Source organism: Python bivittatus, unplaced genomic scaffold (assembly GCF_059951505.1).
Source record: "Python bivittatus isolate LINGU-HERP-01145 unplaced genomic scaffold, Pbiv_v1 ctg000480_np1212, whole genome shotgun sequence".
Taxonomy (NCBI): Eukaryota; Metazoa; Chordata; class Lepidosauria; order Squamata; family Pythonidae; genus Python; species Python bivittatus.
This window is the reverse complement of record NW_028277075.1, coordinates 49,949,543-49,974,926: the sequence shown is the minus strand read 5'-3', so window position 1 is coordinate 49,974,926 and position 25,384 is coordinate 49,949,543. Positions and strand designations below refer to the sequence as shown.

At 50.4% G+C, this 25,384-nt stretch overlaps 1 protein-coding gene across 8 annotated transcripts in view; it reads left to right on the top strand.

Annotated features, from left to right (window-relative positions):
- Positions 1 to 15,868: 15,868 nt before the first annotated feature.
- Positions 15,869 to 25,384, top strand: part of PAX6 (paired box 6) — a 28,097-nt gene continuing 18,581 nt past the window's right edge. For 2 of the 8 annotated variants that reach the window (XM_088145866.1, XM_088145865.1), the window contains exons 1-5: positions 15,869 to 15,920; positions 21,651 to 21,781; positions 22,600 to 22,641; positions 22,736 to 22,750; positions 23,858 to 24,023. In XM_088145866.1, coding sequence (XP_088001992.1) covers positions 15,911 to 15,920; positions 21,651 to 21,781; positions 22,600 to 22,641; positions 22,736 to 22,750; positions 23,858 to 24,023 — 364 coding nt within the window. In that variant the 5' untranslated portion in view covers positions 15,869 to 15,910. Of the gene's footprint in view, positions 15,921 to 21,650; positions 21,782 to 22,599; positions 22,642 to 22,735; positions 22,952 to 23,857; positions 24,024 to 25,384 lie in introns of all 8 variants that reach the window. The other 6 variants (XM_025164956.2, XM_025164953.2, XM_088145867.1 and 3 more) reach the window with 3 other exon arrangements.

The following is a 25,384-nucleotide window of genomic DNA, read 5'->3' as shown; positions in this document are numbered from 1 at the left end:
GTTGGGGGGGAGAGTCGAGGAAATAACAGAATATCTAGCAATCTACATTGAAAATTCTCTTTCCATGTGTGTGCCTGTTTTTAATGATCCCCTTTCTTTAGCTGGGCAATTTTATACATAACATACCCTTCCCACTGACATCCGAGCATTTGCAGAAAACCTTTGGCTGCCTAAGAGTGAACGCGGTCGGTCGTTGTCAGCCCGGCCTTCTCCGCTGCTGCAACCGAGGTCGCCAACCAAAAGCTCGAGTTAGATTTTGACTGGAGCCGTTCTAGAAGCAGAAATCTGGGAGCCAAGGTGGCTTTTCTGAATCGTGGGCGGAGGGTTTTTGTTTTTGCACCTTAGAGGCTCAGGAAGAAAAGCCACGTCCTCCTCGAGATGCTCTAGCACCCTTGTGGCCGTTGTTCTCCAGCCTAGTAACCTGTCCGGGGACTTTTCAGTACTCCTTGGCCGAACATTATAAATAACACAGCGGATTTTCCTGTACAGTACGCAGAAATAAAGCAGAAGAAGAGAGCTTTCAAAGCGGAGTGAAAACGTGGGGATGGAGGCAGGGGAGGGCAATGGAGTGAGCGTGAAAAAGGGACCAAAAGCAAACGCAGGCTCAAAAGAAGATCGGGGTACTTTTGAAGAGGAGGGGGCACTCCTCCCCCTCCACCCCAATCTCTGATAAGCTGTCTGCCGCGAAGCGGAGCAAAGAACCGCTCGTGCAGCCGGATCGAGCGCAACGTGTTGAGGGACGGGCAGAGAGACTCGAGACGCAGGTCGGCAGTGTCCACGTGCGCCTCGCCTCGAAGTTTCAGCAATGGCCGCGGGAAGGTGAGCGAGCCCGGCGCCGGGAGCTCCTGCGTCCTCGAAAATGGCTTATTAGCTTAGCCGCTCTAACTGCTCTCCGCCGTGACGTCAGCTGGGCAGCCCAGCCAATGAGGGAAGCGCTGGCGCTGATATTAAGGGAAAGTTAGTGCAAAGCTAAGCGCCCTGGCTTTTTTTTTTTTTTTTTATTGTCATTGACATTTAAACTGGGTGGCAGATTCTTATGTAGAAATTGGCGATCTGACTTGCCAGTTACCGACTCACAGAGGCGGAATTGGGAATCCGCAGAACATGCGCCTCCGTCTGTCCTCTCACTAACAGGTAAACATTCGTTGCTCTTTATTCCCTGGGTTCGGAGAATTACAGAATGTCTTCTAAAGAGATACCCTCAGCAATTGTTTTTCTGAATTTTCTGCCCGTTGTGGATGTTTACTTTTTTTCCTCATCTTCAAGCTTTCTCTGTCTTTCTCTCTCACACACACGTGCTCGAGCGTTTGCATGCAGATTTACTTCGCTCTCCTCTTTTGCCCGATTGCTGACCCCAACGTCCTGTTAAATCCTTATGGCGGGAAGGGGGTTGCGTTGCTACGACCCCAATTTGACGGCAGCTGAGGTGGCCGTCGTCAGCTAGCCAACATCTGGAGCAGGAAACCTGCATGCGTGCCAACGGCTAGTGAAGCAGCGGGTAATTTCTTTTTTTTTTCTTTTTTTTGTGAAGCACCCTAACGTTGGCTGGACGGGTGTAGCCAATGCCGTACAATCAGTGGGAAGGGGATGGGAAGAGCCAGGGAGATGGGCTTGGCCCTCTTTGCGGTGGAAAACCGAGGCCAAAGGAAGGTGGGAAGACCGGGGCTCCGTTCCCCGCCAAAGCAACCACGGGTGTTGGGGAGAGGGGTTCCCTTGGCTGCGGGGAAGAGGCAGCGCTGCTTTGCAAGGGGGAAGTGGAGGGCTCGGTTCTTGAGCGAACCCGGAGCCGCGGCCCTTGCCTTGGTGCTCTGAAGTTCAGGCAGGCACGAAAGAATGTGGCGCGCATTGTTGGGTAGCATTTTCTACCCCCAGCCCGAGTGATTTGAGCTTTCCTTGGGAAGACCTAATAATTAACGATTCTCACTGAGGTAGAAAGAAAAGGCGCTTCGGGTTACACAGGGGCTCCGGCACACCCTGCTCGCCTTGGGCTTCGGGCAGCTTAAAGGGCTCTGCAGTGGGGTGGCTGGGGCGTTTGCCGCTCATTTCGGGGCACGCAAAGAGAACCTCGCCTGACGGGGAGCTTTTGCGGAGGGGTGCTTGTTTTGAATCAGTCCGAGTTCGAGCCTTGTTCTTTCTTCCGGCCGTGTGCCCACCCCAATTCGCCCACGTGTTTGGTCCCACTTAGCTCTTCGCTTTGGGAAGGTAGTAAATTTCTTAGTTCTGGATGGTTCAGTTTGGTGCGCTTGTTGCGCCGGAGTGAGCTAAGGGATATATTCGGGACCCCGAAAGTTTCAAGCAAGATAAAGTCGTAGGTGCAGCCACCACAAGCGTTTTGCAAGCTTTCCGCTGCTGCTGTACCAGTCAAATTAAAAGACTGAGAAAGGAGAGGAGATTAAATGTCAGGCGTCGGGTGTACGCTTTTTGGAGCCCGATCCACAAGTTAATTCTGCCCCAAAACACACCTCGAAGCCTACTTGAAGTTAGAACCGGCAATTTGGAACATATAAAGCCGACCTGTAGAACTTTCTCCCGAAGAAATACTTTAGGTCTTGGTCTGAAACTTCGATCTTGTATTGTAAGATTTATCGATCTGTCTTGTTTCATGTTTCCTGCTGAAGTATACATACCTTAATGTGATGTCGTCGTACCACAGACCTAATTATCCTGGCTTGCAGAAAACACAGGTGGTGTATTATGGTTGGAGAGGAGGGGGCAGCATAGATACCGGCTCTGATTTCGCTTTTCAACTGTTGCCATCCGGATAAGCTTTCTCGAAGTTTCGGGTCCAATAAATAGGCCGTAGAATCCCGAAGTGAATGGGTAAATCTGGGCAGGGAATGGCAAGTAATTTCTTCCCAAAAGCTAGCGTGAATGGCTGACTCTCAGGTGGTGAGAGAACTGAAAAATATGCACAAATAGCCCAGAGGCAAGCAGTGTGCTTTGTTTTTATTTTGTTTTTGTTTGTTTGTTTCCCCCCCTGCTTTGTTGGTGGCGGTGGCAGCTGCGGAGAGGAAGAATAAGGATGGAAGTAAGTGAAACATATGAGGAAGAGTGGAACAGTTTCTTGGAAAACTCAGTGCTAAGACTGCCCTGGTCAGTTGCCATTTTAAGTCCCCTTATCTAAAAGCAGTTTGATTTGTACAGCAGGACCATCTTCTGAGCTGGTCTGGGCTTTAAGCAGAGCTTCTTTAGCGTGCAGGAGGCTGCCCTTCCTTGAGAATAAATCCCAACGGGCTTCAAATCGTTTGTTTAGGATTGCAGCCCAAGGCAGGTGAGCTGTGTTTCGAAATCTAGATGATTGGGTGGGGGTACTTAATTAGGGGAAAAAAGGATTAGTGGGATAATGGCTTTTTTCTCCTCCCCCTTCCCCCATTTTTCTTTCATTCACTCTCTTGGATGAAGTCTGCAGCCTTTCAGTTCTTACAATCTCTTAAGGTGCTTTGGCACCAGAAAAAAAAAAAAAGAAGAAGAAAATTAAAAAGGAGGGGAAAAGTCCACTTTAATCTTCTCCGGTAAATGGACATTCTGGATGGGTAATAAATCAAACACCCAGCCTCGCAGGTCCTCCTCCCTAATTAGAGATGTTTATTGGAGATTGTGTTTATCCAGCTGTCACGATGAGAAAAAGCTGTGACATAATTACCTCTGACCACATAGTCTTTTATATGCATATCTCGTTGACATCCAGCACCATCCGATCGCATTAAAAACGACAAGATCAAAATGTTGATCTTCGCAGATGGAAAGTTTCTCCACCTTTACCTTAATTGAAACTAGCTTTTGAGGAAGGGCCCTACTCAGCTCTGACTCACCGCATAAAAACACACACACCCCGCCCGCGCACCCATGCACTGGTATCTCGATGAATGTTTATTTTTTATTTTTTTAAGAAGCCTGGGGGTGGAATATAGTCAGAACGCGCCGTGCTTCCCACTCCCTAGGCTGCAAATGCAAACCCACTGCGAGCTGTCCGTTTCCAAATCCACGCAGAGGAAAAGGAAAAACTCAGACGGTCTTTGGGATTGGTAAATGTAGGGCTGCCCAGCTGATGCTTTCCTCCGAACAAGCCAAGCGATTCCCAGAAAGGAGGAGGAGGAGAAGAAAAAGAAGAAGGCGACGAGAGTATCTTTGCTTCGGCGGAATGTTCCTCTCTTCGCCAGCGCCCTGCTCTGGGGAAAGCATGAGAGTCGGTGGCGGCTGCAGCTTTGGCGAAGTCTCCCTCCGCCTTTTGAGCCGGCTCTTCTCTTCTGGCAGCGTTTGGGGAAACCATCTGCGTGTTTCTGTTACGCGGCGATGATAAGCTAAGAATTGCTCTGTAATTGAAAATATTTTTTTTGTGGGGAGGCTGGCTTGACAAATATCAAGGGGGCGAGTCTTTTGATCCTTTCTGCTGCTGTGTTCTCCAGTCGCTAATAAAAGTCGCATTGAGCTCCTTAGTGCCTTGATTAACAGGCAGATTAAGTGCTTCGGGGAGGGGGCGCTGAACAGCTTGTCCCAATCAATAGCGTTTAGAAAGCCCGTCAGGATGCGCTTTGCTGATGATTTCTCTCACCTCTCCTCCATTTTCACTTTTTGGAAAATTTTCCAGGGTGACTATTTGTAGACTTTCTTCCCTGCAGTATACATATTAAACTTTCGGGGGGGGGGGGGGAACGACAGTTGTTGCCACCTCTTTTCAGAGTTCCCTTAGGCCGAGTCCTTTCACCCCCCGCCCTCCATTTTTTCCCCTAATCCTTGCACACAAAAGTGCCTTCCTGCAAAATGCCTGATGCGAAAAGAGGTTAAATCGATTCCAAACTTTTTTGCAGATTGTTGCTAAACTCGCCAAAGCTCCGTTTAACTCAATGTCCGGCGCATTAGAGGTTTCAAGGGCTTCTCCCCCAATCGGACTCGGCAGCCGGTGTCCTGAAGGCTGAGGCGTTGTGGAGCGACCCGTCAGTGTGGGTGAATCTCTTCAGTCTGAGACTGAAGTGGACAAGAGGACTTTAAGCCTTTTTCGGGGTATTTATAAAATAGTGCTTCACAAGGCAGATCTTAATACAAGGAGACGATCCAAGAGTACTTAACTCAGTGATTCCTTCTGAAGGAGCACTCCCCTCCCGCCTTTTAAATATTTTTCATAAATAGATTGCACTTCCTGGGATTAAATGACAGCATTGAAACAATGTGTATCAGTTATTCACACTTCTGTCTATTTAGCATTTGGGAGATAAACAAAGATGCTGGTCTTTTCTATTAAGAGAGCTGCCAAAGCTATGAGCGATTCGCATTTTTAGCAGTAATTCCCTCATTCTCTGCTTGCTTTTTGAGGGTGAGCTTTAAAAGGAAAACAAAAATATGAAATCTAGTGACTGAGCATTTGTCCCCTTCACACAACAGACATAATGCTGCAAAAGGGGAAATGATCGATCCACCTGCCACGGCTACTTTTGTAGATAAGGCCAGGGATGACTCATCTTCCTCTATCCGACCCGCAAATTCCTCAGATGAGCTCCCACACCTGTATATTCCAAACTTGCAGCCATGTCTGATCGATCAGCTTGGAATTCACCTGACACTGACCACCACATCCAGACATGGCTATAATGAAAGCAAGGCAAGCCTACCATTTTTATTTTATTTTATTTTTTTGCTGCACGCATAGACACCAGCTCGGGTGGAGCGGCTTTCTCAGGTGCAAGAAGCCTTGGCCTCAGTCCCCTGCCCGGAATGCTCCCTGTCGAAGCCGAGTCTGGCCCACTGAGAAGCTTACTCCCAGGAAACTGGTGAGCCTTGGAGGTACCACTGGTCTCTTCGCTGCTCCAGGCGCCAAGTAACGCCTCCCTCCAGACTTGATTGTTGGTGCTAGCAGCCCGGTGGGATAGGCAAGACCCAGGCTGTGATGCTAGGCGCGTTTTTCGGGGAGCCCTTCTGGATTCCTGGCACCGTCTCCACTTCCAGCGCACGCACGTCTAGGAAGAAACCCGCTGGGTACAAAGAAGATGTCCTTTGAGAGTTGTTATCGGTGGCAGGCCTGTCAGAGGGCTTGGACTCCTAGCCTGGTGGACCGGGCATGCAGTTACCATCCAAACGCTTCGCCATTAAGCCTTTCTCCTTCCTCATCCAGCGAGATCTCCGAAGAAAAGCGCCCTTTCTCTCCCAACCGGGCGCGCGCGCGCCACTCCTGAGACGGACCGGTTGGTAATAATCAATTCTCCTCCCCTTGCCCGCCCGCCCGCTCGCTCCTCGCTCCATCGGTTCCAATTTGTCCCTGGCAGAAGGGCCGCCTAGGAAGGAGCGCCCCGAGAATGGCTGCCACTTCGACGAGCCTCAAGTTCCGGGCCAGCCCAGGCGCCCACCTGCCTCCAAACCCGGCTGGGTTGAGTGAAGCGGGGAGGGGGCTCTCACTTTTTGTACTTGGGCACACCTCCCACGTCCTCTCCTAATTTTGTACCCCCCCTTTTTTTAATGCCCCCGCCCCCCACTGGAACCAGAGTAACCCCGACTTAAAATGGCGTCTCCGGTCACGGCCTCCGTCTTCTTTGCCTGTGGTGGCAGGTAGCGTTTCCCACCTTCCTGGGTTGCCCTTGGCAGCGAGGCGCCGGCCTGGGAGTTGCTCGGCCCCTGATGGAGAGGCCTTCCCAGCACAGGCGAGCGCCATCAAAGGCCCCCACCTGCCACCTCTAACTTCACATCCCAGCCCGCGGCCTCCCACGAACTCTCTGGCCCCTTCGCTCACGCGCAAGCTCTTCCGGATCGCAAAGACTCCTCACCCTCCGCTCATTAAAGTGCTGGGTTTCAGGCAGAAGCTCGCTCCCGAGGACGTAGCCCTAGAGAGGGGCTCGACGCACGTCTACTCCGAAGTAAGCCCCGCTGAGTTCAGGGAAACTTCCTTCCGAGAAAGTGAGTATAGGAGGGCAAGGTTTTCTCTGCCCCTCCAACCACATTGGAAGCCGCGGAAGAAGTTTCCGTCTCACGCCCATCTTTCCCAATTAACTGGCCTGTCCTTTCTTGAACCCGCTTGTAACGCATCCGGGCCCACAGACCTAGACTGATCTATCCCCTTTTCTCACCTCTCTCCCTTCTTTTCACACAGATCCTACTTTGCTTTCTCACGCCCACATTCTACACGCCGGGTGCTCTTCCTTTCCCATTCTCTTTCACACATGCACATTTTAATGTAGGCCCTTCTTCGCTCTTGTTCTTTCCTCTCCTCCCCCCCCCCCGCCCCGCCCCGTCCATCTCTTTCAACTTTGGTTTTCTTAGTTTCCTCCCTTCCCTCGCCCTCTTGTCCTCCAAGTCCTGACAAATCTGCAACAATCCCAGGCGCCCACTCTTTTTATCGATCTTTTGTGGCCCTTCTCTCTCTCTCTCTTTTTCTTTTTCTTCTCAGCCTCACTTCCTCTCTTCTTCTATTCCCTTCTCTGGAATGACCAGATTATTCACTATTTCCCTCTCCTTATTATTTTTTGTCCTCCTACTTTTTAAAAAAATCAGCAACTAGGAATGGGAGGCACACAAGGCCTACTATGCCCTCGGGGAAAATAGCAACAAGATTACGGCTTCTTTCTTTTGGAGATGAAGCATATAAGTAGGTGCTAATCCAAAGAACGGCTAATTGAATGGTTGTAAAAATGATATTTGCCTGAAGATCTGGGTAGACAGCGTTGTGGCTCCCCCCCCCCCCCCCCCCGCTCACTTTCCTTTTTTCCCTCTTCCTTTTTCCATTGTGGTGGTGGTGGTGGCTGTTATTATATGTCTCAGAACCGTTAACAATGTTTTTTAAACTTAAAAAAAGAGAAACAGGAACGTTTATTTCTTTTTTTTTTAAGATTAGAAACTAGTCTAAAAAAATCACACACTCAGTAAACTCGGCACAGTAGCCCCATTCTATATTTTATTTTATCTTATTTTATTTTATTACAACACTACCTAGAAGGAATGACATCCTTTCAATCCACTCACTGAATTAACATGCAGCAGTAATTTTGGAAGAAAAAAGCCCATAGGACAAGCCAAACCTTTTCTTAATCTATGTTTTCTTTCTCTTTCGATCCCTCTACCAAGATCCCTCTTGAGAAGCTCATTCTAAAGTTTTCCTGAAGCTGAATTGAGAAAGATGAATAATTTAACAATGAATACTAAATTGACTGGAGGGGGTTATCACCCTCACATCCACAGGGTTCAAATTTACTGGGGCGATTCAAGAATAAGAGTGGGAAGTACCAATGGGGGGAAAAACTATTCATTTTAAACAGATCTAAATTAGCAACCTAAACACCCTTTCAGCACACACCAGCAACCCAACCAAGAAAATTCTCAAGTTCTTACTTACCTTTGCGGAAGTCCTATTCGACTCTTCCCCGGTTTCCACCCCCCTCCCCCGTTTCCACCATTAGATTCGGCTCCGATTACAAACCTAGGAAAACTGCATTTCCAGTTCAATGGGGAAAATACAGACTGCCTTAGGCCTAACTACTGTAGCTGGAGGGCAAGGATTGGTCCGGGTCGGCCAGATCGCTCTTTTCTTCAGCAAGTGAGGGGATGGGGGTTATCCAGGAAGGGCTGTAATACTGTACTCGATTGAGGACCCCCACAAAGAACGGGGGGGGGGGGTGTTAAAGAAAAAAATCTGGATTGGCAAATGAAAAGAAAGAGAAAGAGAGATTCTTATCCCCTAACCCGCCTTCCTGAGGTTTGCAGGTTTCCCCCATCTCCCCCCACCCACCCACCCACCCACCCACCCACCTTGGTCGTATAAGCCAGGCAGCCCTCGTTTCCCAGCTTTGCCCCAGGCTGCAAAAACCGGGGCACCAAAGTTTGTCATCCGAGAGAAAATCCTAAGTTTAAATTCCAGCCTCTTCAATCTCTCTCTCTCTCTCTCTCCCTCCCTCCCTCTCTCCCTCTCTCCCTCTCTCTCTCTTTCTTCAGTCCCCTCAGTGCCTCCCCACCGCCCCGGCGAAGGGAAAAAATCCACAGCCCTGCAGAAGCAGAGCCCCTGTGTTTAGTGGCCATCAGCTTCGAGGCACATTGGCATGAGGAAAGGAAGGAGGCTGGAAAAAGAAGGAGAAAGAAGGGAGGGCTGGCCGGCCGGCGGGCAGGCAGGCGGGGGCCCACCCCCGAAAGGAATCGCGCGTTGGTCTCTCGAGCCAGTTTTGTGCTCTTAGGGGCCGCCGCAGTTTCTCGGCCGGGCTGCAGATGACAGTCAGTGCATGACGGCCTGGCAGCCCATTATCCAGCTCCCATTGAGGCGTCTTTTCACTCCCATGCTAACTCCTTGGCAGAGTCGTTTGTCTCCTCATTGTACTTTCTGGAAGAATGCGATGCTTGTCAGGGCCCTCATTCAATCGCCAGCTACTTTATTGATGAGCTCTGACTTTTAGCACTTTTCACATGTCAAGAGAAGTCAAGTGTATGCGGGGCTACGACTTCATTTTATGCTCGGCGCGTTCATGCCCCCCCCCCCGCCCTTTTGGCCTCCTGGAATTTGAAGGGGGGAGGACGCGCCTTCCTCCTCTCTCTTCCTCCCTGCCCTTCCCCTCCCTCTCCCTTTATGCAAGAGGAAGTGCCTCTCCCCCCACCCGTCCTCACCCCCGACCACTCGCCATCAACGATCGGAACACCCTGAGCACGAACTGGTGCTGCCGGTGTCACCTTAAATGCAGGCGCGGAGGGGTTGCTTTGGAGTGTACTGAGGTGTGTCCTAATACCCCGCCATTCAACAAATGAACTTGTGGTAGTGTGTGGCCAAAAGTTTGCCTGCCTTCGGCCCTCGGTTTTTCTGCCTGGGTGCGGAAGAAACAAGGGCGGGGATGAGCTAAGAACCCCAATGCAAGTTTGGGCCAAAGCTGATGGAAGCAAGATGCATATCACACCCCCCAAAAAAAATTCACCCATGGGGAGGTAATTTAGCACTCCCTCTCCTCATTCCGCCTTCTCCCCTTTTTTTGTAGTGTCTGCGGGGGGGGGGGGGGGAGGTCGAGGGAACCATACAGCTCTTAGTCAACAAACGGCACGTGGAAGAAGTTTAGGCAAGGACTCTTCAGGGCCTTTTCACGAGAGCCCTCAATACACAAAGTAAATTGTGTATTTGCTCTGCACTTTCCAGGCAGAGGGGAGAGAGGAGAGAAATTCCCTTCTCCACACATTCGGAGAAAAGGGGAATGAATACCCACACATCCAACTGTAGACTTGGCTACCTCCAGGCGATTCCCACTTGACAAAGCGCCTGTCTCCCAAATATTTATGTCGCTACCATCTGAATGTTATTTTTTCCTTATCTCCATTGTCTGGTGGAAGCTAACTGTTTAAATGCAAATGGGTCGTCTCTCCCTCCCTCCCCCCTCCCCTCCCCTCCCCCCTCCCCCGCCTGCACCAACCACGATCGCTTTGGAAAGAAAAGGGCACTCGTTTTTCAAGCTACGTTATTTATTTACTCCGGGCCCTAACTCAGAGGCGAGGGAGCGGGTGTGAGCAGAGTTGATATTTTAGTTGCAGCAAAGAGGTACTTTGGCTCTTGCAAATGAAAAGGGGGGGGGGAGGGAAGGGAAGGGAGGGGGGAAAGAGAGAAACTTCAGGCAGGCCCCGATGGTGTTATTTTGGATGACTTGAGAGCAAACCAGGAAAACACCGTTCCAAAGCCAAAACAGCCAAAGACGGCAACTGCCCGCTGCTTATCCTGTTGTTCCGAAGTTTCAGATTTGAGTTGGGGAAGGATAGAAGAGGAACCCGGAGCAAATGGGGGCGGGCGGCGGGGGGGGGTTGGAATCCAAGCGAGGAGGAGCGGGGAGGCGGGGGGGGGGGGGAAGAGGGAAGCCAGTGCATTCATATTCAAACAAATGGGCCAATTGAACCAGGCAGTGTGAGTGAACATCCAATCGGCAGCTGGGAGGCAATGGCGTTGCTTTGCATAAAGCAATATTTTGTGTGGGAGCGAGCCGAGCATTTGCATGCGTGGAGTGATTAGTGGGTTTGAAAAGCGAACCCTGGCTCAGCCTCATTTCCCGCTCTGGTTAAGGCGCGGGGAGGAAGTGTTTTGCTGGAAGATGATGACAGAGGTCAGCCTTTGCTAATGGGCCAGTGGAGGCGAGGCAGAGACTAGGCACACACGCACATTCATACCCTTGAACCATCACCAATCAGCCTAGGTGTGCTCTGGCTCTCTCCCTCTCCCCCACTCTCTCCGCCCCCCTTCCTCTCACATCCTCTTTCTTCTTCCCTCTCCAGTCAGTGTCAGCCCATTTTATTGTCAATCTCTGTCGCCTTCCCAGGAACTCAAGATCACACAACCAGCAGCGTCACTGGAGAAAAACTCTTTTACTGGCAATCCTTTTTAAGACACCATCATTTCAAATCACGGGCGCTTTTTAAAACTGTTGACAAGAGCTTTGACAACAAAACAGGATGCCTCAAAAAGGTGAGTCTACTCGCTTCTTCTCACTTCTTCCTTTCAATCCCCTTTAATATTTAGGCGGCTCGCTGCCTCCCACCTCCTATCTGCCTTTCTCTCTCACCCATTCTTCCTCTCTCTCACACACAGACATCCTCCCACCCTTTTCTTATCCCCACTTTTTATATTCCGGAGATGATCCTGGGAGATACATCAGTCTCAAAGCCCGTTTACTTCCTCCTCCTTACCTTCCCCGCCCCGAAAAGCATCTTGCCTGGTGAAGCAATGGCTGCAGCAGGGCCGCCAGACTCTCTTGCTGCCTTTCCTAGACAGAACCCTCCTCCGAAAGGCTAGCCTCTTTTGGCGAAGGGCGACAAGCTCGCTCGAGGCTGTAGAGACTCACTGAAAGTGCGTGGTGAATCTGACCGAATGCCACCAGGTTTTTACGTTGTTGTTCTGCTGTGACCGCCTGACGCTCATTCATAGGTTGCTTTCTGGAGCAACTGGATCGATCCGAATCTGAATGTTCCCTCCAGTGCTTTTCCCCGTTTTTCTTGCTTTGTATCCCAAAGATGTGGGCGTCTGTGTGTTTGGGTGAGGAAGGAGCCTCGTTTAGGGAATCCTCAGGGCTTTATTAATGTATCTTTTATTCCTGTGCCTGGTGATAAGCTAATGAAAAAAAAAAGGGGGGGGGGAGCAGTTGCAGAGTCACCTTCTAGGCCAAGTCAGCTCTGAGTAGTTGCTGTGTCCGGGAAGGTCTGAGCGAGCTAAAGGACTGTCACTCTCAATCAGGCAGCCCCGAGATGTCCCCAAACTTATCCCCAACAGAAGAAAAGGAACCAGCAGAACTTTCTAACTTGACCATCACCCGTCTGGAAGTTCCAACTGTTTAAACAAAAACAAAGGAAAAGAGGAAACTGAACAAAAAGAAAGAGCAGAAAAGAATCGAGTCCCCTTTCCGCACCCCTTTCACTACTGACTGTCTGAAATCGGAAGTCTCCTAAATTTTGCGCTCCAAAGAACCTACGATCAAGTTTCGAAATTAAACAGAGTTTCTGCTTCTATTTCAAGTAAGCAAAGGAAACCCTTGAATTTTCAAATTAATATTTTCTCCTTGTATGCCTGGCTGGGTTCTTTCTTTCTCCCAGGCCCAGTGAAAATTCAGTGTACTGTTAGGATCATAGAAAAGTTTTCAGCCACCCAAGAACCGCCTCCTTCCGCAGTACTTTAAGGCTGTAGCTCCATGCCCACACAACATTTATAGGAACACATCCCATTAAAGTAAATGGCGCTTACTTTTGAGTGAACCTGCACACGAAAAGGCTGCCCATCGGGTCACTTAAAGAGTGAAGGAAGAACCAACTTCTCTCTGCGATTTCTTTAAGCTCTCTCAAGAGAACGAAAAGTCCACTGACCTGTGCTATAACTCCTTCAAGCCCGCGGCTTCAAAACAACAACAGCGGACCAACCACCAGCACCACCCACGGGAACAGAAGCGAAAAAAGTTTTCAGGTCGGTTCGAGTTCTTAAACCGTGAAGCTTTTAAGTGACGACTGCGGGCTGCGAGCCTTTGTAGGCCTAAAATATATAATTGGAGTCTTTGGCAATATTTTGCTTTAATAGCTGGTGACCTTTGCAACCGTCTCCACGCCAATGGATTAGCGTTTTATCTTTTGCTGATTTGTCACGGGATTGTAAACATTTATCATCTCAAGAGCTAATTATGCTTGCAACAGAGGGGAGACTCAGCATCCTAATTCGAACAGATTAGGTCCCGATTTGGAGATGGTTTTCAGGAAAAAAGGTGCAGATTAGGCCTAACCGGCGGGAAGGAAAAAAAGAAAAAGAAAATAGAGAGGAAAGCGAGAGCACGAGGACACCTGGACTGGTACCGGCTGCCGCGGCGTCTCTCCACGAATACAAATAACAGCGTGAGAAATTGGCTGCTTCGTGGCAAAGTAGGAACTGCTCCCCTATGGGGCTTCCGGGCGGGGGGAGGGAAGACGCTTCTTCCGCAGGCGCTGCCTGGCCTTGGCTAAGCACGGGCCTCCCTTTCCCCGGTCCCGAGGAGGGCAGCCGGAGAGCCCGGGGCCGGCGGGGTGTTCGCTGGGTAGCGCCGGGGAGAAGCCAAAGTTTCCACGCGGATGAAGGCAGCGGCTACTAGTTAGCAAAGCCTGGCCCCTGACCGTAATCGGCCGCGCCAGCAGCAGGCTCGCGGCTTTCCCCGGCGGCGAGCGTCGGTGTCCGGGCAGAGGCGTTCGGCAGCCGGAGATGCAGAGGATGGGGCTCCCTCCAGCTTCGCCTCCAGACGGGCCAGGCCGCTAATCAGGTGTCTCTCGGAAGAGGAGTCAATATTTACTCCTGGAAGCTCCTTCGGGCTGCGAGAAAGGCCCTGTGCGGCGCTGGTTCGCTTTCTTGTTTTTAATGGCTTCGGGAGAGCCATCCAAACCGGGCCCACTTTGGGCTCGGGTCGTCCGCCTTGGCCTCTTTTCTTCGCTGGAGAAAGAGTACAATTAATCTCTGTTAACAACCCAGAAATAAAAAGCCTTTCTTTTTTAAAAATAAAAAGCTTTCTAAATAAGTAAAGAGAAGGTGGGAGGAGATGAAGAAAATGAAGGCTAGCACTATTTCATTATTTTATCTCCTCTATCTCTCTCGGTTCTCCCCCCCCCTCTTTTTTTTAAAAGCAAACCCCTCTTGAATAGCTTCTTTATTGTAATTGTCTCACCCCAATTGAGCACCCCACTGTGCTGTTGTATCTTTTTACAACCCCTAACAACTCGCACCAGTAACATAATTACCTCCAGATATTTATAACGAGAAATTACTTTTCTATTTTCCTCCTGCTAGGCTGGGAGCCTAAAAGAAAGAGCTGGGATTAAATGCATATACATCAAGAACCACAGAACTTTTTTTAAAAGGTTGCTTTAAGAAGGAAGGAAGGAAGGAAGGAAGGAAGGAAGGAAGGAAGGAAGGAAGGAAGGAAGGAAGGGTGGAATGAGAGGGAAAACCCACCAAAATCAGGCGTTGGGGCTGCCTAGATTCTGGGCCAAGGCAGGCCGTAGTGCTGGGAGGAAAGGACATTTCCTTGTTCTTTAGAGATGGAAGGGCTGTTGGTACCTTAAGGTGGAAGCTGCATTGCCCAAGCAGGAGGAGGCTAGCTGGCTCTTGTGCTCTAGGTTTGGGGAGGGGAATAAAATGGAAGCCATTGTTCGCCTTCCGTAGGCTTTGTGCTTGCAGTTCTCACCCCCTCCTGATCTTACTTTTTAAAGCACTGAGGCGAGGTAGACAGCGTGTGTCACAGTACAGTGAAAGGGGGGAAGATCTAAAGACCAAAAAGAAGTTAATCAGAATGAGTGGATTTCTCTCTTCTTTCCCTTCCCCAGCTAACTTGTCAGCTCTTTTCTCTCTCAGGGAAAAAGGGGGGGATGGGATTGTTAGCGCCACTTGAAAAAAAAAATCTCTGGTTTTCTCACCAAAAGTAATAACAAACAAACATGGATTTAAAGTAAAACTCAAAATGCCGCAGATGAGGGATTTGCACATAAACCGAAAAATATGTCTTCCTCCTTCTGCTTTCGTATTATTGCTGTTGTTCTTATCATTATATTTGCCAACAAACTGTTCACCATCTCTCTTCAGAGAAGCATTCCTTGACTCATAAAGTTCTGTTGGGCCTGGGTAAGAATACATTATGCTCACTTCTATAAAAGTCAATCAAAGTCAAGTTGTTGGAGGGTTTGTTGGTTTGTTTTTAAATGCAGACACAACTTTGCATTCTTGCAAGAGGCACTCCAATAATATGAAAGAATAGGGATACTCCTGAAAGTTTAGAACTTAAGGAAAGGTGGTGTGTTGAGTCTGCTTTTCTCCCCAATCCATGCTGCACTCAACTGCGCTATGATGGGGGGGGGGGGGGAGGATGTAAACTAAAAAGTCCTTACTTTTAATGCACTTTTCTTCTTTATCCTAGTGGGAAGACTTTAATCAGCACTACGCAGATGTGTGATTCCTTAAACTGCATGAGAGGAGAGTCCACTCATAAATCAGGCAAGTTTCAAGCACTTTTTTCTCCTCCTTCTCCTTCTCCTTCTCCTTCTCCTTCTCCTTCTCCTTCTCCTTCTCCTTCTCCTTCTCCTTCTCCTTCTCCTTCTCCTTCTCCTTCTCCTTCTCCTCCTGTGTTCCCCTATAGCACAATAATGCATACGAGTCCATATTTCTTTAGAGGTTAAAAGTGCCCGGCTTCTCTTCTCACATGGAGCTGATGTGCTGAGAGACCCCAGAGTTACTCTGAACATGATTGATCTTGCATGGTTGTATGAAAGATTCAGTGATTTGTTCTTAAAGACTTCAGAGTTGGGAAAGAACAAACAAACAATAAATAAATATTGGGCCCTAACTGAGAGGCCATAGAGTGAATGATTTCTTAGGCATAACAGTACGGGAACTGCCAACCCGCTTCGTTCCCCTGGTTAATACTGATTTTATCACTAACAGAGCCCTCTACCCGAGCCACGTGGGATCTTGCTCCATCAGTCCACCATGCAGAACAGTAAGTGGCTCTTCCTGTCTTTTGGGACAATGCCTGCTTGAGCATGTGTAGTTGAAAGGTGGTTTGGTTTGGCTTGGGTGGTAGGGTGGCTGGGAAGAGAGACAATTATTCATTTTGAAAATATTTTTCATCCTGGAAGAGGCTTCTTCTGGAAAAAGGAAGGGTAAAGCTGAAAGAGTTTGGATGAGTGGGGTTCTTTGGACTCTTCCACCAAGAGATGCGGCTTCCAGAACTTGGAGGAAGGACTGTGTGGAGATTCTCCTCCTTTGTCCTCAAGGACATTTTGGAGTCCGGGATCTGAGTCATCCTGATGTGGAGGGATGGAATTCCACACAGTTCAGGAGAACCTTCTTCCTTGTAACTGCACCTAGTGGAGGTAGGGCAAATGGATATACTTTTGTGGACTGACGACCCATTGATTGCAGACAGACCCACTCCAAAATTCAGCTGCTCACAGACTCCTTGGCAGTCCTTCAAATAAGCAAATTCTTTCTGAGAGTTGTGGGGGGACAGTGTGAGAAATGTGCTCTGCATGAGAAGGGGAGCCAACCTCTCCACCCAAGCGGATTTCTAGGAGTCTGATCCTTTCCTTTGGCCCTCAGTGCTATTGATTCCTACCCACTCACCCCACCTCTCTCTCCAACATTTTTCAGTGATGGGGATGATAGCCTCTCTGGCATGAAATAGTGGAGCACAGAGGCTTGTATAAATTCAGCATGTCTTAAAATTAGAAGAGGAAGGGAGGATCCCTGATTCACTGGATTATGGCAAAGCTCTCTGCTTGTTGGGGTGTAGTAAAAAGAGACTAACTAGTTGAAGTCCTCAGTCTGTCAGGGCAACTTTTATAATCTGAAAGGAAATCTCCTTAGCATCCAAGGTATTTGTGCAAGAAGGTGTGGGGCTAGGGTGGTGGAAGCTGCTAGATCAAGCCTGATCATTTTATCCAGGCTGGTAAAGCCAAAGGCTGGAAGAGACCCCAGTAACTTTATCATTTTGGTATGTTGTCAGAATAAACCCCAGCACCATCCAGAAAGTAAAGCTAACTAGAATCACCAAACCCAGTGTCCAGAGAACATCAGCGCCTGTTGCAGTTCCTTTGCTAGTGTCCTGGTGATGAATTTTATTTCAAAATCCAAGCGAGTTCTCCTTGGCATTAAGAATTCCTGAATCATGCATTTTTAAAAACGTCAGCTATCCCCTTTGGCGCTCAGGCACAGATGCATAATACAAATAGGAAGGGGACGTTGGCACGCTGCTAGACTGAAGGACAGGGCAGGGTGGGCGATCGCCACTGCAAGACTAAAAGCATTGCTTGAGAAAAGATGGGGCATCTGCATGTTATGGATGCTGTGGTTTGCTAAACCTATTTTAGGCATGGAATTGGATCTGGAAAGCCTCGAGGATTCCAAAGACAGCCTAAAGGGGCGTGGGGCTGAAGAGACACCGTCCCAGTCGCCCGCTTAAAGGGCTATTAGTGCCTTCCTTCCGGGACTCTCCGGAGCTCGGAAGGAAGGTCCCTCTTGGATCTGGGTGGAATCTCCTTCGAAGAGGATGAACGTTGCCTCTGCCTGAGGAACATCCTGGTCAGGCCCTTCCACACGCTGGAGGGAATCCCTAGTGACATCCACAGGAAGGGGAAGCCAGTTATGGGAAGGAGATGCCACGAGCCACGCGAATATTTGTTTCCCAAATCTGGCCACAATCCATCCCTACCCCACCCCCAGCCACATCGTGTTCTGGGAGATTGGGTGGTGCCCAGGTGCTTTTAACACGAGAATCAATAGTCAAGCCCCTGCTATTCTGAAAGCCGCTCCGGATTTCCGCAGGGACATGATTTTGCACGCAGCTCCGCACCTTGGCGAGGAACTCAGACCCAGATGGAGGACACTCTTTAAAATCGATTGCACTTTCTTGCGGATAAACATACTTAGCCTGTGATAATACAGCCGGGCTCCCGGCAGTTAGCGGTGCTAACCTCAAAGCGACTTTTTTATTTGGAGGTAGGCATGATTGGAGAGAAGAGCCGGATAGCCCACCAGGCTTGTGTTGGTAGGAAAGTTGCTCTCCCGGATGTTGATGGACTTGAAAAATGGTTCTTGTTGTGCAGCATGCAGGGAAGACGAGTGAGTCCTCAGGGTAGTCCTGAGATCAAGGTAGGCTTGATCAGTTAAGAGGGACAGTGCCCTGATTTTCCCATAAGTTATGTCGGTGAAATAATGTTGAGGTTTTTGCAAGCGATTCTTATTTTAAGCACACTGTGGTTATTTTAAGCTTACTGTAAACTCGCTCTCCTAGCCGGTTATTGTTATTCGGTTCAGCTTCTAAATCCTAAAGATACCTCGTTAGTATGCAAACTCCGTCGGAATTTCCTTGGAGAGAAGTGCAGTCGAGACTCGGTCGCGGAATCGGAGCTCAATTGCTTTGCTTCTCTCTCCTCTCTTTTTCGTTGGACTCGCTTGCTCTTGCACGTAACGCGGGTCTATTTACAGCTCCTTGGCTTTCGGAAGCTGGCTTGGAAGTAAGCCCCACTGAGCACAGCGGGGCTTTCTTCTAAGTAGTCCCGCGAAGGCTCCGCGCTCGGCAGTGCCGGCCCTTAGGCGGCTCCAGTTGAGCGCCACTCCCGACCAAGCCTGAGGCTCCATGCGTTTCGACCGGCGGCCTGGTTTCCCTTGGTCCCGGGGGTTTTGCGCCACTTTCTCCGAGCCCAAGACCCGCTTGGGTGTGTAGTTTCCCGACCGGGGAGAAGCACCCCCAATCATGGGATCTCTTGCTGTGCTAATACACCCCAAGGCCTGTTTGGGGACTGGAGCGTCCGAGGTCTGCTGGCGCTGAGTGTTATCTGCCGGGCTCCTTTCTAGAGTCCCTTCGTGGCTGGACGGGGGCCGCGCTCCGTTGGTGAAGGTTTCCTGCTCGAGGTTTGACTCGTCCCTTGGGAGCTTTCTGATAAGGCCGCCTTGGGTACGAGAGAATGGCACCCCATATGTGCCCGGGCCTTCTACGCAACACGAGCGTCTTTTGTGGGAGTCGCAAATGCCTTTGCACTAGCTTTCCCGCACGACCCCATTCCTCCATCCTATCCGCAGGAAAAAGAGCCCGCCGGGGTGATTTGGGTGAAGGTCGCGGCCGGTTTTCCCGGCTTTGTGTAGATAACTCCTGAGTGTCTGCAGCGCCGCGCATCCAAATTGACACCATATGTTTTCCTCATAGAAAGCTCGCCCGAGAAGACGAGGCGCATAATCATTGCCACCGGGCTCGAACTGCCTGCGTACTCCTGGGAAATTAAGGCATTGATTAAGGCTTAACCTTTTTTGCACGGAATTTGGGAGTTGGGCTGCCTTCCTCGTGGCGCGGAGGCGAACTAGGAAAGGCCTCTCCGGAATGCGGGCAAATGGCCTCCATCGGCTTCTGTGTGTGCGAGGGCGTGTGGGAGAGTGGGGTGTGGAGGCTTAGGAACAGTGGAAGAAGAGCTCTCGTCTCTTGTGTGCATCCCGCAGGCCCAAGAGCTTCGAGCATCCAGCGGCACCTGGAAGCCCCCTTTACTCTCCGCGGAGCAGAAGGGGGCACCTGCTGCTGCTGCTGCTGCTGCTGCTGAGAACTCAGCTGCGGACTTAAGACTGCTGCCCTGAGACCGGGTCTGGCCTCAGGCCTCCCTAGGGGGACAACCCAGATTTCCCTGCAGTCCAGGCCAATGGGGAGAGGAGAAAGGGAGGGTCTGGGTGCGGGTGTGAGCGTAAAGCCTGTCTCTCTAGGAAGCAGGCACTTGGTGGGAGGGGGGTAGAGGGGGAGAAAAGCGGGCATCGGATCCCTCCCCCTCTGCAAGCTGCCTTTCTTGCGGTCCTTCCCGGCCAATAACTCCGTCCCAGAAGCAAAGAGAGCCGCTGTTTCCCGTTAGAGGTTTTGCGGCCATGCTGGCTGGTCGGTTCTCAACTGGCCTTTACATGAAGACTCACTTTCCCCTCCTCCCAGCCGGCACCCCCTCCTCTTCTCCTCTCCCCACTGCTCTCTGCAACTCTTGTCACTTCGGATTTATCGCGGAGGCAGCGCGCCCCTTCGGTGGTGTCCAGATTGACCCCGTGGCTACCTTAAAAAGTCGCTTCTCCTCGAAGGGAAAGCGAGGCGAGTTCACTCTCGTCGGAGTGATACCCAAATCCGGACAGAAAGGGTCGTTTTTATCCTGCTCCCGTTTGTCGTGACGATGCAATATCCAAGAGCAGAGCACTGTCACAAAGTGACAGGTCTGCTACAAGTGCTCCAACTGATCTTTTCAATTAGCCTTCCATGCATGATCCGGGGCGACTTCCGCCTATTTCCAGAAATTAAGCTCAAACTTGACGTGCAGCTAGGTTTATTTTAAAGACAAATGTCAGAGAGACTCATCATATTTTCCTGCTCTTCTATATTTGGAGCTTATTTATTGCTAAGAAGCCGAGGCTCCTGGAGTCAATTTAGCAGAAGGCTCCAAAGAGAGAAGGCGAGCAGAACAGAGGCAGAGAGAGAAAGAGGGGAAGAGAGAGAGGGGCCAGACCTTCTCCAAGGAGCCTTTTGCCTCCAAGCCTAAAGCTGCAGGTTGGGGATCCTTTTCGAACCCCCTTTTGGGAGTCTTGCGTTTGGCCGGGGGAGCTGTGGCTGGGAGGATGCAGACCAACCCGATGTTTTTCTTTAATAACCCGAGTGTCCCTTCTCCTCCCCCTCCTTTACTCCCAACGCGTGGGGGGATGGGGGAGAGGCGACTTTCTCGGGGATGGCATCATTTGGGAGAGGGGGAGAACCGAGCTGACTGGGCTTCTTCTCTGGCTTTGCGGAGCCTGGCAGTGTGGGGGGAGGGGAGGGGAGGGGAGGGGAGGGAAGGGAAGGGAAGGGAAGGGAAGGGAAGGGAAGGGAAGGGAAGGGAGGAAGAGGCAAGGCACCCTCGCCGGGCCGGAGGTGCCTGGCGCTCCTGGAGCCAAGCGGTGGGCTTCCGAGGTGTCCGTTCCACCACGCCGCCCTACGCGAGAGACGGGCGGCTTTTTCTGCTCCCGCCGCCGCCGCCGCCGCCGCCGCCGCCGCCGCCGCCGCCGCCGCCGCCGCCACGCCGCCACGGCCCCCTCTCCCCAAGCCTTTCTTTGCTCGCCCTTGCCAAGTCTGCTGAAAGGATGACGCTGAGTGGAAGTGTGTAACCAAATGTTGCTCTTCTGGGCAGAGCCGGCTCTGAATGGATTCGGCATTTAGCCTAGAATCGGGGGAGGGAACTGGAGAGGCAAGCTGAGACGGTGGGACAGGAGAGCCGAAAGTGGAACCCCCCCCCCCCGGGGTTGTCGGGCTGCACTTTCCTTAGCGGAATGGTCGTGTAGATGTAGATGCACGCGTGTGCGTGTGTCGATTTTCGACTGAAAGCAGGCGAGACCTTTCCATGCCTGTAACTTGAGCTGCAGCCGGCAACCTAGACGGCGACTGGAGAAGCCGTGGCTGCTGCGGCTGCGAGACTGGGCGCGTTATTAAAACGATTCCTTTCCTTGGCGAAAGGGTCCCCTTTCCCCCAGTGGTTCTTCCAGGCCCGGTTCGTGGGACAGCCTGCTGCGGGGAGTTGCTTGCGCTGAGTCGGCTGTCTCCCCCCCGCCCGCCCCTGCACCCCTCTGTCCCCCTCCTCGCCCTTGCCTTTCTCCTGACCCGGGAGGGAGCTGCTCTGTGTCCCAGGTCTCCTCAGGTGACCGAGACTTCTATTGTCCTTCTCTTCCTTCGTCCACTTCACAGGTCACAGCGGCGTGAATCAGCTTGGCGGTGTGTTTGTCAACGGGCGGCCGCTGCCAGATTCAACCCGGCAGAAAATCGTGGAACTGGCCCACAGCGGGGCTCGGCCGTGCGACATCTCCCGAATCCTGCAGGTGAAAACGCCAGTCGCCTCCCCAGTTGGAGCCAGCCCGAGGCTTCTTGTTTGGAAGACAGGGAGGAGGGCTTTCCACGGCTGCAAACTTCCCTGTCCAGCCTTCTGGGGGGAAACAATAATAAATCATTCTCAGTCCAGCGGCTTCTCCAAATCATGGGAGATATATTTTGGTTGACCAGTCTGTCTATGCCTTATTTCCATGTGGTCATGTAGAGCTGCAGTGGTGCCTTAGTTGGCTGGGAATGAACTGGGCGTTGATAAGAGACGTTCACCTCCCGAATGCCCCTCTTGGAGATCTCTCCCCCAGCTCCCTTGGAACTTCTTTCCGAGCGAGCATTGGGGGTGCAGGGGGGGGCAGATAAGGTGTCCTCCCTACTCGGATGTAACTTCTGTTTTCTGCATGCATATATTAAGCAAAAGCTGAAAATCCAGCAGTATTCAATTCCCCTTTGCTTCGGAACTCCTTACCCGAGGCTCCTCAAGAAGTTTTGGCCAGGTATTTGGCTTAGGGATGCAGTTGAATTCGTCTCTGATCCATCAGCTCCACAACCCCAATATCCCTTCCCCAAGAATGTGACTATTTTGAAAACTGGTCTGAAGATGTCCTTAGTAGCTTATCTACTAAACAGCTTACCAATATTTGCCATCTTTCCCCAGTTTTTGTCTTCTTTCCCCTGTGTCAAAAGGTTTTTTTAGAGCAAAAATTTCACCTTTGTAGCATGTAGGGCCCCAAATGTAATCTTTTTTAAGAAAAGAAAGAAAGAAACCTCTCTAAGTAAGTTCTCATACCATTGAAGGTATATTTTTGTGTTATAGACCCATGCAGATGCAAAAGTCCAAGTGCTGGACAATCAAAACGTAAGCTTGTCATTGTTTAATGCATACTTAAACAATTTTATTTTTGTCTTGAAATTATTAATAATGTGATTTTCTGTCCACTTCCCTGATGCAGGTGTCGAATGGCTGTGTGAGTAAAATTCTGGGCAGGTATTACGAAACTGGCTCCATCCGACCGCGGGCAATCGGAGGTAGCAAGCCAAGAGTAGCGACTCCAGAAGTTGTAAGCAAAATAGCACAGTATAAGCGGGAGTGTCCCTCGATCTTTGCTTGGGAGATCCGAGACAGATTACTATCGGAGGGGGTCTGTACCAACGATAATATACCCAGCGTAAGTTCATCGAGATACTCCTTTCTGTCTGACCTAGAACAGAGCTGTAGCTAACCATTCCCACCCTGTCTTCCCTTCTCTGTCTCACCACTGTCCGTCCTTCTGTAGGGGCAATACTTGCAGGAGTGCTTTGAAAAAATACCTTGGGATTCATCCTTGACTTTTAAGATCTTGGGGATTTAAAAAAATAGAACTTACTGCTTTTGCAGGATTAAGAACATCCCAAATCTTATAAAGTGGGGAAATCTTTCTGCATGAATTAGGAATGGCATCTGGCAGAGGGCAATACAGGCTGGGCTGTTTCATCCCAGGCATTTCTTTCTAATTTGAAGAGGACAAGGCATTTTTGCCCCAGGCTATTCAACTTCCAAAGAAGTGATTCTCTGGTGAAAGGAATAGCAGTCAAGCTAACCCACTGGGCTTTGCCGCCTTGCCGAAAGTGATCTAAAGTTGGCTGCCTGTGCCCCAATGCCAAATACGTTTGAAGGCACAGCTGAACACAAGGGTCTCTTGTGCCACTTGCTTTTCACTAGGATCCTGGCTTTTTGTCTCAGGCTCAGTAGCATATGCCTTGCTCCTGAATGCATCCCCCACTCCCCACCCTGCAGTCCACTTGGGATGGCAGCTAGCACTGCATCAACTGGGCCCCACTGATTAGAGTAGCCCTGCTGAAAGCCAGGAGCTTGCAATGGTGCAAGAGGGCCAGGGAAGACTTGTGTCTTGAGAGTGCTTGCCAAGGACTCCTGATGAAATCAATGGTGGGAATGATTCTGGGAAGCCGAGTGAGTTTTGCTTGACTTCTGGCTTTCTTCTCTGGGAGGACTGTTGACCTGTGGCTGGGATGGGAATAGGGGGAGAAGTTCTGCACTGTGACTGCCATTTGGTGGAATGCAATTTCCCTTCCAGGTCTCTTCGATCAACCGAGTCCTACGCAACCTGGCTAGCGAAAAGCAACAGATGGGAGCAGATGGAATGTATGACAAGCTAAGAATGCTGAATGGGCAGACTGGGACGTGGGGCACCAGGCCTGGATGGTACCCAGGGACATCCGTCCCAGGACAACCAACGCAAGGTAGGCAGGGCGGGGAGAGTTCAGTCATCTGTCCCATCCCCTCCCCTCTCTTCCCTTCCCTTCCCCTCTGCTCCCTGATCAATCTGATTTCTCAAATGACCCTTCAGAGCCCAAAGGGGCAACTCAACATGGGCTTGCCTGCCTCTGACTCCTCCTCCATTTCCACTTCTCTCACACTCTCTCCTCTGCCTCTCTGAGAATGCTCACTTAAAGGGCATTTTATACAACCCATGATTTTTCAATCCACTTCCCCAAATCCCAGAGAATGTCAGAGATGGAGGCTAGACTAGGAAGTTAAAAAAAAAAAAAAAAAACGGAGAAGGAGAGCCAGTGGGGTGCAGTGTTTAAGAGTTCAGACTAACAGTGGAAAGGCCAGGTTCTAGTCCATCTCCAACCACAGAAGCTCCCTGGATGACTGAGCTAGACACTCTCTCTCAGCCCAGCCTCCTTCACAGGGTTGCTGTTGTGGGGACAAAATGGGAGAGAGAGCACTATCTATGCCACCCTGAGTTCAAACCCTTGCTAAGAAAACTGCCCATGTCGCCAGCAGCTGAGTTTCAGGTTGTTTTTAAATCAAGTCCCTACACAACCACTATCCCTTTCTCCCAATTAAAAGGCATCAGATGCTAACTCGAGCAAAAACCTCATTGTATCAGCTTGCTCTGAAAGCGTAATTAACAAATGACGAAGCCCTGAGCAGGAAGGAGCATTCCCAGTGATGGACGGGCTAAAAAACGTGGTTCTTCATCTTTCAGGGTCTGATTATCTGGTGGTTGGATTACCATCCATGTCTCTTGTCGAGTCTTGTCTGTCTTTGCCAGAAAATAAGTATTAGGAAGGGAAGAACAAAGGGACAACTTGGGCAGGAAAACTCTACTGCTGCGGGTTGCTCCTACCTGTCCCCCTCCATGCTGGATAAGGCTTTGGCATCTTGAAACCCAGGCTGGAGGAGAACTGGATTTGTTTTCAGCCACGAACTCCAAATTCAGGGGTGGATCACTGCTGACAGGTCCCGGTGCCAACTGTACCTGGGCATCCTCAGCTTGCTTGTGGTCAGGGGCAGAGGCAAGTTTTCACATCCCCTTGGCTTGAGTTCACTCTCTTGTCGATTGGGGTTTGTCTGCTTCTTTGTGTGTCCTCTCTTGGGGTGGTTTTGGTCAGCCTTTCCAGCGTCCGGTAGCCAACACCCTGCTTGGTGTTGTCTGGGAAAAGAGAATGAGGAGGGGAAGCCAGAAGAGAGACTGAGAAAGAGAGCGCGAGAGAAGGAAAGAAAGAAAATCAGTAACAATATGCAGAATATCTAGTACAAAGGATGTTTCTGTCACTCGCAAGAATTTGTTATGGGAACAATTCTGTCGCTA